Source organism: Rana temporaria, chromosome 2 (assembly GCF_905171775.1).
Source record: "Rana temporaria chromosome 2, aRanTem1.1, whole genome shotgun sequence".
Lineage (NCBI taxonomy): Eukaryota > Metazoa > Chordata > Amphibia > Anura > Ranidae > Rana > Rana temporaria.
In genome coordinates this window covers 401,008,707-401,024,955 of record NC_053490.1, presented here as the reverse complement: position 1 = coordinate 401,024,955, position 16,249 = coordinate 401,008,707, and the positions used below count along the sequence as shown (strand labels likewise).

At 43.6% G+C, this 16,249-nt stretch overlaps 1 protein-coding gene across 1 annotated transcript in view; it reads left to right on the top strand.

The window, feature by feature from the left end:
* The window catches only part of LOC120927438 (cyclic AMP receptor-like protein A), a 712,728-nt gene that overhangs the window by 133,930 nt on the left and 562,549 nt on the right, over nucleotides 1-16,249 (top strand). The window contains exon 4 of the mRNA XM_040338115.1: nucleotides 4,585-4,641. Within this exon, the coding sequence (XP_040194049.1) occupies nucleotides 4,585-4,641 (57 nt within the window). The remainder of the gene's footprint in view (nucleotides 1-4,584; nucleotides 4,642-16,249) is intronic.

The following is a 16,249-nucleotide window of genomic DNA, read 5'->3' as shown; positions in this document are numbered from 1 at the left end:
ATATTCCATATTCCATATCTCTTCTATCCTATCGAACCATTCCCCTATCTTTGGGCTTTCTACTTCTTTCCAATTTTTTGGTATCAAGCTTTTTGCAGCGTTCATCATAGAGTTTTTATATTCCTTCGCCTGAATATTTACGTGAAATAGTCCAAGGTTCCTCAGGTAGGTCTATCTTAGTGATCTCTTTGATATAACTTAGTACTTCCTTCCAGTAGATCCCTATCTTGGGGCATCCCCACCATATGTGAGCTATAGTTCCCACCTGTCCGCACCTCCGCCAGCACTCCGTTGTTTGTCCTATTTGGTAGTGATGTCGCGAACCTAAAATTTTCGGTTCGCGATCGGCGAACGCGAACTTCCGCAAATGTTCGCGAACGGACAAACAGGGCGAACCGCCATAGACTTCAATAGGCAGGCGAATGTTAAAACCCACAGGGACTCTTTCTGGCCACAATAGTGATGGAAAAGTTGTTTCAAGGGGACTAACACCTGGACTGTGGCATGCCGGAGGGGGATCCATGGCAAAACTCCCATGGAAAATTACGTAGTTGTCGCAGAGTCCGTTTTTAATCCATAAAGGGCATAAATCACCCAACATTCATAAATTGTTTGGAATAACGTGCTTTAAAACATCAGGTATGATGTTGTATCGATCAGGTAGTGTAAGGGTTAGGGTTTCAGACAGGGTTAGGGTTACAGATAGGGTTAGGGTTCACAGTGACAGACCAAACTCTGACTATGTCCTCAGAACTTTTCGAGTTCAGGGTACGTGGCCTCTGAACACTGGGCATTATTCTAGGGCCAAAGGGAATCACAGCACCATGACCACGACGGCCCCTGCGGGGTGGCCTGCCTTTGCCTGTCATTTTTTTTAGATTAGTTTAGTTGTATTATGCGTGCAAGCTACTGTGCCACCACATATGAGATGTGGCACTGGACAGGTGGGCACAGTTTACCCTATGAGGCAAAGACACCCTGGCAGACAAATGACTACTATTATGTATTGCAGTGAATTTTGTTTTTATATCTTATCAACTGTGCCAACACTATAGATGAGATGTGGCACTGGACAGGTGGGCAAAGTTTACCCTGTGAGGCAAAGACACCCTGGCAGACAAATGACTACTATTATGTATTGCAGTGAATTTTGTTTTTATATCTTATCAACTGTGCCAACACAATATAGATGAGATGTGGCACTGGACAGGTGGGCACAGTTTACGCTGTGAGCCTGGGCCCCTTACATTACACAGCACCCCACAGCTCTGGACCCCTTTACATAGCACCCTGCACCACTGGACCTTTTTATATTACACAGCAGCTTGCACCACTGGGCCCCTTACATTACACAGCACCCCACAGATCTGGGCCCCTCTACATAGCACCCTGCACCACTGGACCCCTTTATATTACACAGCAGCTTGCACCACTGGGCCCCTTACATTACACAGCACCCCACAGCTCTGGGCCCCTCTACATAGCACCCAGCACCACTGAACCCCTTTATATTACACAGCAGCTTGCACCACTGGGCCCCTTTATATTACACAGAAGCTTGCACCACTGGGCCCCTTACATTACACAGCACCCCACAGCTCTGGGCCCCTCTACATAGCACCCTGCACCACTGGACCCCTTTATATTACACAGCAGCTTGCACCACTGGGCCCCTTACATTACACAGCACCCCACAGCTCTGGACCCCTCTACATAGCACCCTGCACCACTGGACCCCTTTATATTACACAGCAGCTTGCACCACTGGGCCCCTTACATTACACAGCACCCCACAGCTCTGGGCCCCTCTACATAGCACCCAGCACCACTGGACCCCTTTATATTACACAGCAGCTTGCACCACTGGACCCCTTTATATTACACAGCAGCTTGCACCACTGGGCCCCTTACATTACACAGCACCCCACAGCTCTGGGCCCCTCTACATAGCACCCAGCACCACTGGACCCCTTTATATTACACAGCAGCTTGCACCACTGGGCCCCTTTATATTACACAGCAGCTTGCACCACTGGGCCCCTTACATTACACAGCACCCCACAGTTCTGGAACCCTTAACATAGCACCCTGCACCACTGGACCCCTTTATATTACACAACAGCTTGCACCACTGGGCCCCTTACATTACACAGCATCCCACAGCTCTGGGCCCCTCTACATAGCACCCAGCACCACTGGACCCCTTTATATTACACAGCAGCTTGCACCACTGTGCCCCTTTATATTACACAGAAGCTTGCACCACTGGGCCCCTTACATTACACAGCACCTCACAGCTCTGGGCCCCTCTACATAGCACCCTGCACCACTGGACCCCTTTATATTCCACAGCAGCTTGCACCACTGGGCCCCTTACATTACACAGCACCCCACAGCTCTGGGCCCCTCTACATAGCACCCAGCACCACTGGACCCCTTTATATTACACAGCAGCTTGCACCACTGGGCCCCTTTATATTACACAGCAGCTTGCACCACTGGGCCCCTTACATTACACAGCACCCCACAGCTCTGGGCCCCTCTACATAGCACCCAGCACCACTGGACCCCTTTATATTACACAGCAGCTTGCACCACTGGGCCCCTTTATATTACACAGCAGCTTGCACCACTGGGCCCCTTACATTAAACAGCACCCCACAGCTCTGGGCCCTTCTACATAGCACCCAGCACCACTGGACCCCTTTATATTACACAGCAGCTTGCACCACTGGGCCCCTTTATATTACACAGCAGCTTGCACCACTGGGCCCCTTTATATTACACAGCACCCCACAGCTCTGGGCCCCTCTACATAGCACACAGCACCACTGGACCCCTTTATATTACCCAGCAGCTTGCACCACTGGGCCCCTTTATATTACCCAGCAGCTTGCACCACTGGGCCCCTTACATTACACAGCACCCCACAGCTCTGGGCCCCTTTACATAGCACCCTGCACCACTGGACCCCTTTATATTACACAGCACCCTGCACCTCTAATCTAACTAAACAATACAGTGTATAAATATGTGTACTACTCCTGGGATGTATATATATCCTCTTCACACTGTAACATTAACTGACTAGCCTGCCTGCTCTATCTAACTCCAAAAAATTACACTCTCTCTCTCTCTCTCTCTCTCTCTCTCTGTCTCTATCTGTAAACCACGCAGCACAGATTACAGAGAAAAAAAAAAGCAGACTGATTGATCAGCCCTAACAAGGGCTGTTTGGGGTGCTGTTCTAACAGCAGAGATCAGATGAGGCTTTCAGGACTGGAGTACACTGACCTAGCTATCGCTTTCCCTATAAAATCAGCAGCAGCAACACTGTCCCTCCTCTCACTAAGAATGCAGGTTCAGAATGAATCTAAAATGGATGCTGCCCTAGAGGTGGGAGGGTCAGGGAGGGAGGGTATGCTGCTGATTGGCTGGAATGTGTCTGCTGACTGTAAGGTAGAGGGTCAAAGTTTGCTCAATGTTAATTAATAGGAGGCAGGTCGAACATTGCATATGTTCACTGGCAGCGGCGAACGCGAACAAGCGAAAATCGCCGCAAACTATTTGCCGGCGAACCGTTCTATACATCACTACTATTTGGTACTTCCCTAGTATGTCAGGGGTTCTATACCACCTAGTTATACATTTATAATTAATTTCCATCACCTTATTATTTGCTGATAATCCATGTACAAGTTTTAAGATTTTACATACTTCTTGGTTCCTTCCTCGTTTCCCCAATTCCTTCTCCCAGTTTTTTATGAATGTCGGTATCTCCAACTATTCCACTTCCATCAAAATGTTATATATTCGGGAAATATTCCCATAAGTTTTTCCCGTATTAATTCGATGCTCTATTGATGTTAAATCATCTCCCTCTCTTAGTGGATGGGGAAGTGCGGCTATGAAGTGCTTAAGCTGGAAGTACCTCCATTCATTTATATCCATCAAATCCTTTTTTATTTTTAGTTCTTGTATTGTGCATATTTTTCCCCCTTGCATTATGTCCCGTAGTTTTGCATTTTCCTTTTTGATCCAGTTCCCTCCCATTGAATTTTTCCCCGGCGCAAAATAGTTATTTTCCTTTAGTGCTATCAGTGGTAAATTATATTTCCATTTGTTTTTCTTATACACCTTATCCCAAGTTTTCAATACTATCTGTGTCAGTGTATGTATGTTGTCCCCCAGTGTCCTATATTGTGGAGGTGTTCATATATCCCTTCCTAATTGCATGTTAGCCATCGTGTGTTCTATGTTGACCCATCTTTTCTCATTAGTTATTTTCGCCCATTCCGCCACCCGTGTTAACAAAACTGCCTCATAATATTTTTGAAAGTCGGGCACACTCAATCCCCCTTGATTGTACATGTTTATTATAAGCAGCATTATAAAAAAAAAAAACTTGAATTTCAAGTTCATAATAGGAAATATGACTTGAAAAAGGTAATTATTTCTGATAACTAGCTTGCTCATTCCTTCTACATTGTTATTTTACTTTTGATGTCACTGTTTTGTGTGCATATTGAAACATCTATAATGTAATGACTGTGCTATATGTAACATTTACTCTCTTTTTTATAGAAAATGATACTCAGTCTGGCTGTTGCTGCTTTCTTCGACAGCATTGCTTATGTTATGGTAAGTTTTTTTTTTTTTTGTGTATGTAAACATTGAGTGAATGTAAAAAATCACATGATATTCATTGATATCCTACCATATCAAATATCCACTACTATATCAAAATACAAATTTATACTAAGTGCAAAATGATGTGCAAAAATGTGCATAATAAAGTGCAAGTGATAAGCAAGCGATGTTCAAAATATGTATATATTAATAATTTCTTGTAAAATGCAGAATGCAAAAAAACACAAAATGAATAACCGTATTAACCATTTCAGCCCCAGAAGAATTTCCTGACCAGAGCACTTTTTGCGATTCGGCACTGCATCGCTTTAACTGACAATTGAACGGTCATGCGACGTTGTACCCAAAATAAATTGATGTACTTTTTTCCCCCACAAATAGAGCTTTCTTTTGGTGGTATTTGATCACCTCTGCGGTTTTAATTTTTTGCGCTATAAATCAAAAAAGAGCGACAATTTTGAAAACAAAACAATATTTTAAACTTTTTGCTATAATAAATATCCCCCAGAAAATATATATATAAAAAAAAATGTCCTCAGTTTAGGCCGAAATTTATTCTTCTACATATTTTGGGTAAAAAAATTGCAATAAGCATTTATTGATTGGTTTGCGCAAAAGTTATAATGTCTACAAAATAGGGGATAGATTTATGGCATTTTTTTATCATTTTTTTTATTAGTAATGGCGGCGTTCTACGATTTTTATCGAGACTGCGACATTATGGCGGACACATCGGACACCTTTTATGCTATTTTGGAACCATTGTCATTTATACAGTGATCAGTGCTATAAAAATGCACTGATTACTGTGTAAATGACACTGGCAGGGAAGGGGTTAACCACTAGGGGGCGAGGAAGGGTTTAAGTGTGTCCTAGGGAGTGATTCTAACTGTGGGGGGCTGGGCTACAAGTGACACGACAGTGATCACTGCTCCCGATGACAGGGAGCAGTAGATCACTGTCTTGTCACTAGGCAGAACAGGGAAATGCCTTGTTTACAAAGGCATCTCCCTTTTCTGCAGCTCCGTGACACGATCGTGGGCACCCAGTGGACATCGAGTCAGCGGGACCCGTGGTCACACTCACGGAGCTTGCGTCGGGCACTCGTGCATGCCGCTGGCGGTGCACGCACCCCCGCAATGCCACCATTTAAAGGGGACGTACAGGTAGGTCCATATCTGCCAACATAAATAGTCGTGCAGCAGTCGGGAAGCGGTTAAATGATCAATAATTCATACATCATAATAAAAAAAAAAGTCCATCCAGGTGTAAATAAAGTGCTCTTGTGCTGAAAACAAGTTTAAATAAGGTGCTTCTGTGTCACCACCCATGCTTGGGGCAAACGGGCTGCTTGCCAGACCATAACATCCCACAAAAGTAGATCATAAGCACTTAGGAATATTCCCCTTTAGAGAACCACAAATACATGCACAATACAAATAATGAAGAAAGCTGATAGTGCTATACTGCTTAAAAAGTTTATTTAAAAAGAAGGTATTGCACTTACAGAGTAAAACTGATATACAGGCAAACACAATTCCCAATGAACATGGCTACAGTGTAGATCGGTCTGTGCATGCCGACATCACACCGCTAGCTCTGCCCAATGCGTTTCCCTTAGAAGGCATCATCTGGGATTGGAGGCTGGGTTTCATACCATCTATAGATAAATGGACACTGGCAAAAACAGACAGCAAGTCCTCCCCCCTATATAACCCCTCCCAAACAGGAAGAGCTTCAGTTTTGTATCAAGCGAAGAACCTAGAAAAGGGGGGGGGGATCTCTGTCCCATGATGTACTCCAGGAAATGGATTTTACAGGTAAGTAAAAATCCTGTTTTCTCTATTGTACATCATGGGACACTGAACAGGCTATAAATCATACCTGGGAGTCCCACAACAATGCACATCAGGTGAAGGAGACACAGTAGCCACTGTCAGGTTCAAGGAAACAACTCAGCAGCCCATAATACACTGCAGCCAAAAGCAGTATCACGCAAGTACTTACATGCTCCTGGTAAAACCTTGTAAAGGCATGTTGCTAAGACCAGGTTACAACTAGGGATGGGCCAAATGGACCCCTGTTCGGGTTCGGACCAGAACTTTCGAACACTGCAAAAGTTTGGACTCGAATAATGAACCCCATTAAAGTCAATTGAACACGAACGTCAAATATCAAAAGTGCCCATTTCGAAGGCTTAAATGCAAGTAATTGAGAATACAATGGTTATAGGGGTCCGGGTCCTGCCCTGGGGGACATGTATCAATAAAAAAGTTTGTGAAAAACATAATTTTGAAATAAGCAGTGATTTTTAGATTTTTAAAGTAAAAGCCTAAAATAAAAAAAATCATTCCAATATAGTGCCTGGGGGGTCCCCTTAGTCTAACTGTAAAGTGGCAGATCTGTATCTATGTCCCTATGTACCTATGTATCTATGTCTAGAATCTGCTGCAGCAATATTTGAAGTGATAAAGCCCAAAAAAAGTAATTTTTCCTGCAAGCTGCATTTATTTTGCTCAGCAACAGCTGGGGAGTCAGTGTGTATGATGAGACAACAATGTAGTGCACTGGGAACAAGATTAGAGATTTTTTGGATGCATTCTGGTGTCACTTTGACTTTGGATAGAAGTAACGGGTGTGTTAAAATTAATCTTTGGGTGTCGTGCCGCCTTCCCATTATTGATGAAAGCAAGAATTTGGCTTGCTGTAAAAAAAATTGCAATGATATGCACCTGTCAAACAAGTGCTGAAAAATTGGTCTTTGGGTGTTAATTGTGCCAATGAAACCTATACCAAAAACATTCTTCCAGATGAAATGATTGAACACCCTCAAAGCTAGACAGCCTCAAAGTCCTGCAGAGATCCCACATCCCAAAAAGACTTAATCAGTGACATCGGCATTCGGGGTTTCATAGCTGGTAATCCAGGACTGATTCATTTTTATAAAAGTCAAACGGTCCACGGAGTCTGTGGACAGATGCATTCTATGATCAGTAACGAAACCTCCTGCAGCACTGAATGACCATTCTGAAAGCACACTGGATGCAGGGCAGCCCAACAACTCAATAGCATGCAGGGCAAGTTCTGGCCAGTGGTCTATTCTCAGTGGATCGTCAGCTGGAAAGCTCTCCATCTCTGTTTTGGCCCTGGGGTAATCATCCACCATGTGATGCAGACACTGCCGATGGGATGTGGAAGCTGACAGTCCTGGGCGGCAAGGACTAAAAAAATTCCGAAACACCTCACTTCTCCAACCAGAGCTCAAGTCCTGCGGGAACGCGTCCCTGCACTTTTTTCACAGCAGGAACGCAGTTCCCTTTGCAGGACTAGAGCAGCCTCGAGCAGCCGAGCTGCCCGAGCCAATCCTTCACTAAGCAGCGATGCCCAGCTCGAGTCACTGTCAGGGGCTTGCTTAAAGTTCTTTCTAAATCCCACGATAACTCACGGCAGACCTCCGCAATGACTCCTGGGAACAATGACAAAAAGCTCCCAGGAGACATTGCGCTATCGAGGAAGTGACGGAATACCCGCACACTACCCGATGAATCCATATACAGGAAGCGGCCAGTAACAAAGGATTACTAAGGTACAGTGGATCGAAAAAACAAAAACAAAAAAAAATATGCGGTTTAGTAATTATGCATATGGGTGTATCATTTATTTTTATTTTTATGGTGGGGGGTGGATCTTGGGTGGGAGTTCCCACACTTTTTTCCCCAGGACTTGCCCCCTGTCTCCAACGCTCCTTTCTTGACCAACGGAAGACTCAAAAACAACGTTTTTCACCACACTGTAACCTACTAAAGTCAGGAAAAACGTTCAATAAAATCCTCTTTAATGTGTCCTCAAGAAAATTTTATCCTCTGCACTCTCTGTGGGGACGTATGAGTTCAGAGACCTTCCCCTTATAACGGTGGTCAAGGAGGGTTGCCAACCAGTAATCATGCTTCTCCTTTATGCCACGTATTGTTGGGTTCTTTCTCAGGCTTTGAAGCATGAGGTTGCCCATGCGCCTCAAGTTTGCAGAGGCTTGAGAAGCAGACTCCTCGGAGTCACTCATGATGACAGCATCAGGAACTTCCTCCTCTCAGCCACCTACTACTCCCAAGGGTCATGGGGTTGGAAAGCCATTGCTTACAGATTGACGCATGTCTTCCTCTTCTTCAAAGCCTATGAAAGTGCCAGAATCCTCATCCTCCTCCCCTCATACCTCCAATCATACCAGCAATTTTATCTTCCAGGTCTGCCAACACCGCAGCCAGGCCATCTTTGGTGACATAAGCGAAGGTCAATGCCCCCGCAGTGGCCACAATGCCAGACATAGCAGCACTGATTTATCTGTCACCTCTGGGCTGTTGGGAGATGCAAACACAGCAAGACCACGACTAGAGTCCTCCGGATCTGATGGCAGCACACCAGCTCCCTTCCCACCTGTGCTTCTCCCTCCTCATTTTCTAAAAGATACCCTTCCCAAGTGCACTGGTAAACCACATGCTGAGCCAGCAGGCTACCTTCCTAGCTAAGAGAATGACCAAACATGGTGTACTCACGTGCTTCTCTTTGTCACCAGTGAGCGATGGAGAAGTCTGCTCTTTGCCCTGCACTAAATGCCAGAAGCCGCTACAATTGCCAGAAGCTCCTGGAAAAGCAAACACCAGCTACTTACATACACAGTATGACCACTGGCTCTGCCCCATGACATACCTCTGGTGTGCTGGCCTGCCGTGGTATTATTCTGGCCGAAAAGAAAACAAGAGCATGGTGCAGAAGGGCACAGTCAGAAGAACGTGAAATGCCAACTGCAGCCCAGCAATCCATCTCTCCCAACCTATCTGCACTATAGAAACACTTTCATAATTCTAGTGCACAGGGAATGCCTCACCACTGCTCCTCAAGGCCAAGAGTGAAAAAGACATCATCAGTGTGTCAGGGCTGGGCTCAGCTCTTCCTTCTCAGAGCAGGCCGCTCAGCTGTCGGTTAACTGCCAGCTCCAATCTTTTCCACAGTGACTCACCTGATGATGATATCCTATTTGTCAGTCCTGCTGGTTACTTAGGCTGTTTAGTTCAGTCCCTCTCTGCCTTCGCCTTGGTCAACACATCCAGAGACTCTCTTCTGTGTACCTGTTGAAGACTTTCTTGGCTGACATCCCTTCCGGTTCCTGATCCTGCTTGCTATTCCACTATGCTGATTCTCCGGTTTCCTGATTTTCCTGGCCTGTCCTGAAGTATACGCTAATTTCTGTCTCCCTGATGTCCTGGCTTGTCTGACTATCCGTTCTGGTTACCGAGCTCTGGCAATGATTTGACCACGTTGCTCTGTTTACCTTTTACTATTATTATTAAACAAGTGTGATTTTACCTGCACTTCTGTCTTGGTCTGATTCATGGTTTCTGACACAGTGAAAATGACATCAAAGCTATAATCAGTGGCCCCCCACAAACACTTACCATTTGTTGCTGTAAGATCCTCCTAGAAACCCTGCTCCCCTTGGACCCTGAGGCACTCTATTCCCATTCCATTGGGGTCCACTGCCCTGGACCTGTACAGCAGCCTACCAGAAGGACCTTGGTCAGTACAAAGTGTGCAGGGTTCTGTCTCCATCGTAGAGCGGGTATCATCCATCTCCGTGTACAGATACAGGAATGGATCTGGCCAACCATTTTCCTGTTCCATGCTGATATTTCTCTGTAACGACCTGGAATGAAACTGTGCATTAGTGTTAATTTTGGCGGCAAATTGTGATTTCTTTTTAGTCTTAGTCTTAGGACTAAAATTTAATTTTCATTTTAGTCCCATTTTAGACTTTTGCAAATGTCTAAGTCGTATTTAGTCGACTAAATCTCCGGGACATTTTAGCTCTTCGCGAGAATTGCTTCTTCGTGAGCTAGCATAATTTCTTAGGAGAGAAGGAACATCAATAAATTATCCAGGTATGTGATTGACACCAGTGCCACCTAGGGGTATTGCCAGACCAGATGATGCATGCAAGTGCGCACCGAACCAAATGTGAGGGCGTGCCAGATAAGCATGAAAGGGTGACCAAACATATGGATATTTGTTCGCAGTAAAAGCCAGTGGCTACCTACACCTGGACTCCATATAGAACAGCGAAAAAAAGAAAGAGAAAAAGTAGCCTGGGTGTATAGAGATTGGTAATGACCTAATCCGAAAGTACAAGCAAAAAGAAAAAAAGGAGATGGGGAGGGGAGGAGGGAAAGAAGAGGGGGGAGCAGGGGGGGGGGTTATACTCTCAACAATTCTTGAATAGTCTCCAATTTCTTTGTGGCCTCCAGAAAGTCTCTACTGCTTGAGACAGACTGACTTCTCTAGTGGAGGAATGAAGACAGGGGTCCATTTCACATGACCTGTGACCACAGCATTCACCGCAATACCAGATACGATTTATCAGGATACTCGAATGTGAATGTACCCTGTTCAGTCTGAATTAACTGACCTTGAAGTACATAATATTACAGAATATTTTTGGATAACTCTGATACCAAAACAGTTGTCCAAAATCCTGGTCACTTGCCAATAGCCAATTTGACCCGTGCCCTAACTACTGGTATGGTTTGTTACAATCCCAATCCCCTTTTCTGATTCTCTCTAACTCCTCCCCAGGATAAAGGGATTTGAGTTTGCGTTCATGTGCAGTTTTGGAAATTGGTTGGGGGCTAACAGGAGGGTCTGTTCTGTTTTCTCTAAATCTAGGCTGATGTTATCTTCACTAGGCGTAATGTTTCTAAACCTGACAGTTTTCCCCACTAAATGTTCTCCACCTCTTCAGTATTTCTGCAGTAGAAATACCATCTATCTCCTCTGTAGGTACTCCTGCCTTTAAAAGGTCCACCCACATTTCTTTCCTAGAGATAACTAGCCTAGTTTTCTCTTCACCTCCTGATTTCTCTCCCACATTCCCCTTTTTCTCTATTCTTTTCTGCTTGTTTTCTTCTTGTCTGGTTTGACCTTATCTATTGCCTTGACCGGTTTTGTTTTAGTTTCCTCTAGCTCCCCCAACTGGCTTAAAAGGCTAGTGGCTTCATGAATCTTGCTGTTTGATCCCTGGCTCCCCAGCACGGACAATAACAGAGCCCTGAGATTAAGTGGTGCAGACTTCATCAGCTCAGAGCGCAGAGCAGACGTAAAAGGCTCCATATCTGGACCCATCCATTCTGGAAACTTATTCCGGTTATAGAACCAATTTCACATAACCAGGAAATACCCTCTCCTATTGTTCTCTATGAGTAGATATTTTTCAGATCACTAGGATTAGCATATACTCTGACTATTCCATCTGTCACAAGGTCTAACAGTAAAAAATAGGGTTGTCCCGATACCACTTTTTTAGGACCGAGTACAAGTACCGATACTTTTTTTCAAGTAGTCGCCGATACCGAATACCGATACTTTTTTTTAATGTCATGTGACCGTTTTCAAACCACAATACAGACCAAAGATATTTTCTTTAGAATTATGAAGAACTGGTACATCATGGTGTGGGGCTGTTTTTTAGCATACGGTACTGGAAAACTACATATCATTGAAGTAGTGATCACTGTCAGTGCAGCTCATCGGTGCCAGTGCCCAAAAGTGCAGCAAGCCAGTGCCACCTATCAGTGCAGATCAGTGCCCATTAGTGCATCAGTGCAGGGAGGCAGCTTATTAGTGCATCTCATAAGTGCCACCCAATCAATGCCACCTATCAGTGCCATCCATTTATGAGTGCAATTCAATCAATGCCAGTGCCACCTATCAGTGCCATCCAATGGTGCCATCCAATTTGTGTTCGATGTCACAAAAAAAATAAAAAGTATTCTATTTTGGTATCGGGAGTATTTGCGTGAGTACGAGTACTAGCGCAAATACTCGGTATCGGTCCCGATACCGATACTGGTATCGGTATCTGGACAACAATAGTAAAAAATTAACACTAAACTCTCAGGCTTTTCACAGGACCTGACACAATTGTGGATCACAGGTTAACACTACCATAGCCTCTGCTTCCTTGCCTGACAAAACAACAGTCTGTCCCTTCAACCCACAAATGTAGGAGCCAACTCAATAGGTGTTCCCTGGACCTCTGTTTGTATTGTTTTGCCAGTTATTGGAGTTCAGTTTGTGTAAACTCCCTTACTTCTTCAAATTCAACATCTCTGGGGTTGCGATAATGCACCTCCCTATCTGCCATATCCTTTCTATCATGTTGTCTTTTCCTATCCTTCGTAATGAGATGTCTGGCACACTTTTTTTTTTCCCACTAGCAGATCATCATCTGAAATATCAAAATCTATCACCTTATCCTCACTATCATATGAGGAGAGCCCATCCTCACAATCCCAGTGTTGGGTGTGACAATGGCACATACCCTGACTTTACTAAATGGTTCACGGCACTTCCTTTCCATTAGCCACTTCAGCCCCATGAAGATTTTACCCCCTTAATGACCAGAGCATTTCTTGTGATTTTTTGCGAAAGGCACACACCCCTCTCCACATAGGCAAAGGAAGGAAGGAAAGAATGTGCACAGCTGTAGATAAGCTCTCTGCTAATCTATTTATAGCACCCATCCCAACACAAACGTCTGGCTGGTTTCACCTCAGTTGTTGGATAACTTGTCAGAATTTATCATGCTGATAACAGAAGAACAGAGCAGCAGAAAGACACAGGCTTTAGAGAGAGATAAGAAAACACTACAGATATATGTGCTTAGGTCAGATTTAATGAATCAGGTTTACATCCACTTTAAGGCATTTATTGATGTGGTCATGAGGGCTGCACACTGCTCTTGCAAATCATCAGCCCCATTACCAGTTGAACGTACACACTCTGAAGCAACTGCTAGCTGGTCTTTTAATACCTTCATTTCTGCCTCTGCTTATCCCGTCTCTGTAATTCACTGTAGTGAGCATGAAGTGCTCACTGTGGACACTGTCCTCTTCTCTACTTTACTTAAATCCAACCTCTTAAGGCTAAAATCTATTCACCCTTATTCAAGGGAGAAGCATACTTTGCAAATTATTTAGCAAAAGGCTCCCACTCATTGTTTCTGGTTCAAATAGGCAAGCTGCACACTCTTTTCTGGCCACCAAAATCTTTTGCAGCCTTGCTTTTCCTAAACAGCTTACTTAGCATTTTTACCTACGGTAGCACAAGCTACACAACACACCACAGCAAAACTGGTCTGCTTAAGTTGAACTTTTGTGCAATATACTGCGGCAAAGATCTCCCAATTGTACATAGAGCAGTTCGTACAAGTATAACTAATGTGCACTGCTTCTTGTAAACAAATTGAAGTGTGGGGGGAAAAGGAGAGGTTCAGAAGCTCACAGGGAACGTTATAAGAATGGCAGAAAAACACAGTAAGAATCAATTTAATGAAAAATAGATTACAGGGCCAATAAGTAGTGGATGTGTTTGGATTCGTTTTGAAAAATAAGGATATCATTTAGTGTCAGCTAATAGTTTCTCCACTCACAGGCAAGCATATATATAGTACTAGACACATACGCAATTGCATGTTACCCTGTACATAACTGCATTTTGCCCTGCACCTGAATGTTTTAGTTTTTGCCAGAATGCCATTACTATTTCTTGCTCTGTACTTTCCATACATTTTATATATTTTTTTTTTAACACATAATATTTTAATTTGGTGGAACAGAAGAGCAAAAAATCCAGTGTTTTTTTTATTTTTTATCTGCCTTTACAAAATTACAGCGGCATCAGAAATTTACAGCAAAGCAACCAGCTTGTTCTCGTAACTATATAGATAACACTTAATTGTACTTTTTATGTGACACAGTGGAGCTGTAGATCCCAGTGAAAAGGTCTCCCTTAAAGATTAATTGTTCTTAAAGTGGAGATTGTGGTGGATGCTAGCCACCTGGAAATAATGTGATGGTGTATTTTCTTGTTTTATTGAAACTTGTTATCTCAATAGAGTTACTGCAGTCAGATTTATATTTAAAAAGGGCGTTATTGCTTTGTGAGAATTAGTTGGGGATCAATAAAAAATTACAGTATTTATACAAATATTAGATCTTTGTAACTTTTTTATGGATTGGTTCAGAGGGCATCCATTTATCCAATATACTGTATGTGTGCAGCAGGATAACTCTAAGGCCTCGTACAGACGAGAGGATATCCGCTGGAAACTGTCCGCCGGACGTTTCCAGCGGATAAATCCTCTGGCGGATTTGGATCTGATGGCTGTACACACCATCAGATCGAAATCCCCGCGGAATACATCCGCGGTGACGTGGTCGCGCCGTCGCCGCGACGATGACGCGGCGACGTGCACGACCCTGGAAGGTAAATACTTTCACGCATGCGTCGAATCATTACGACGCATGCGAGGGATGGGAGCGGACGGACTGATCCGGTGAGTCTGTACAGACGACCGGATCAGTCCACTGGACTGGATTCCAGCGGATAGATTTCTTAGCATGCTAAGACATTTTTATCCGCTGGGAATCCGTCGGCTGGATTTTTATCCGCTGTGAAATGTCGGCTAGGCCGTACACACGACCGGATCTATCTGCTGGAACTGATCCGCGGATCAATCCCAGCGGATAGATCCGGTCGTGTGTACGGGGCCTAATTAATAATATAGCTGTAGACTATTGTGGGTAGCCAACTTTTGCACAGAAGCAGAGTAGGGTACCCTTTTTATGTGGAGCATTTAATAAATGCCACACTTACAGGTTTATTGACTTTAATGGGCTGATTTCACCTGAAGACTACCAGAGAATTGTACTGTATAAAGACAATGGTTAACTGCACATCCTATTACAAACAAAATACATGTATTCCTAAATTACTTCCAGGGAAGTTAAACGGAGTCTAGTCAAAGTTATTGTGAACTGGGTCTCTGCCATGGAAGGGGCGGCAGTAAATGCTATGGAATGTGTGGCGGTCAAATAATAGCACACTTTATCAGAAGCTTTTGAGGCAGATGTTCTTTTTGACAGATTCCCTGTAAAACACTTCTGATTGCTTTCCTCAGGACCAAGGATACCTCTGAAGGAGCATGTACATCTCTCTTAAAACATATTTAAAAAGGAGGACAAGAGGCGGGACTTTGCATGAAGCACACGGAAGCAGATAGATAAATTGGACAAAAGACAACCTTTAATTGGTTCAAGTTGTCATATAATTTCATATTTAAATCTTATGCATTTTGCTATATATCAATATTTTTTACATTTCATTAGAACCAAGTTTTGCACAGTAATTCACATTCCAACAAGGAAATTTTATATATTTACAAATACATGGAGTAGTTAATGCATATTTACATATATTGCAGTTGATATTTGTACAGATTAGTGACCTACTGAAGTATCACTTAATGGAGATAAAAAAACAAATAAGTTAAAAGTAACATCCATAAAAAGTTGATAATTTATATACACATATTGGTAGTTATTAGCTCTACGTGTTTCAGGGCCTTTTAGCCACTTCTCAGGAGCAAAACCGATCATCTATAAATAGGAAAGACAATCATATATCAATGATCTAGAGGGATTGTGGAAACATGTGGGCAAATATTAAATATGAGAAACCCCCCCATATATATATTTAGCCCATAGACTTA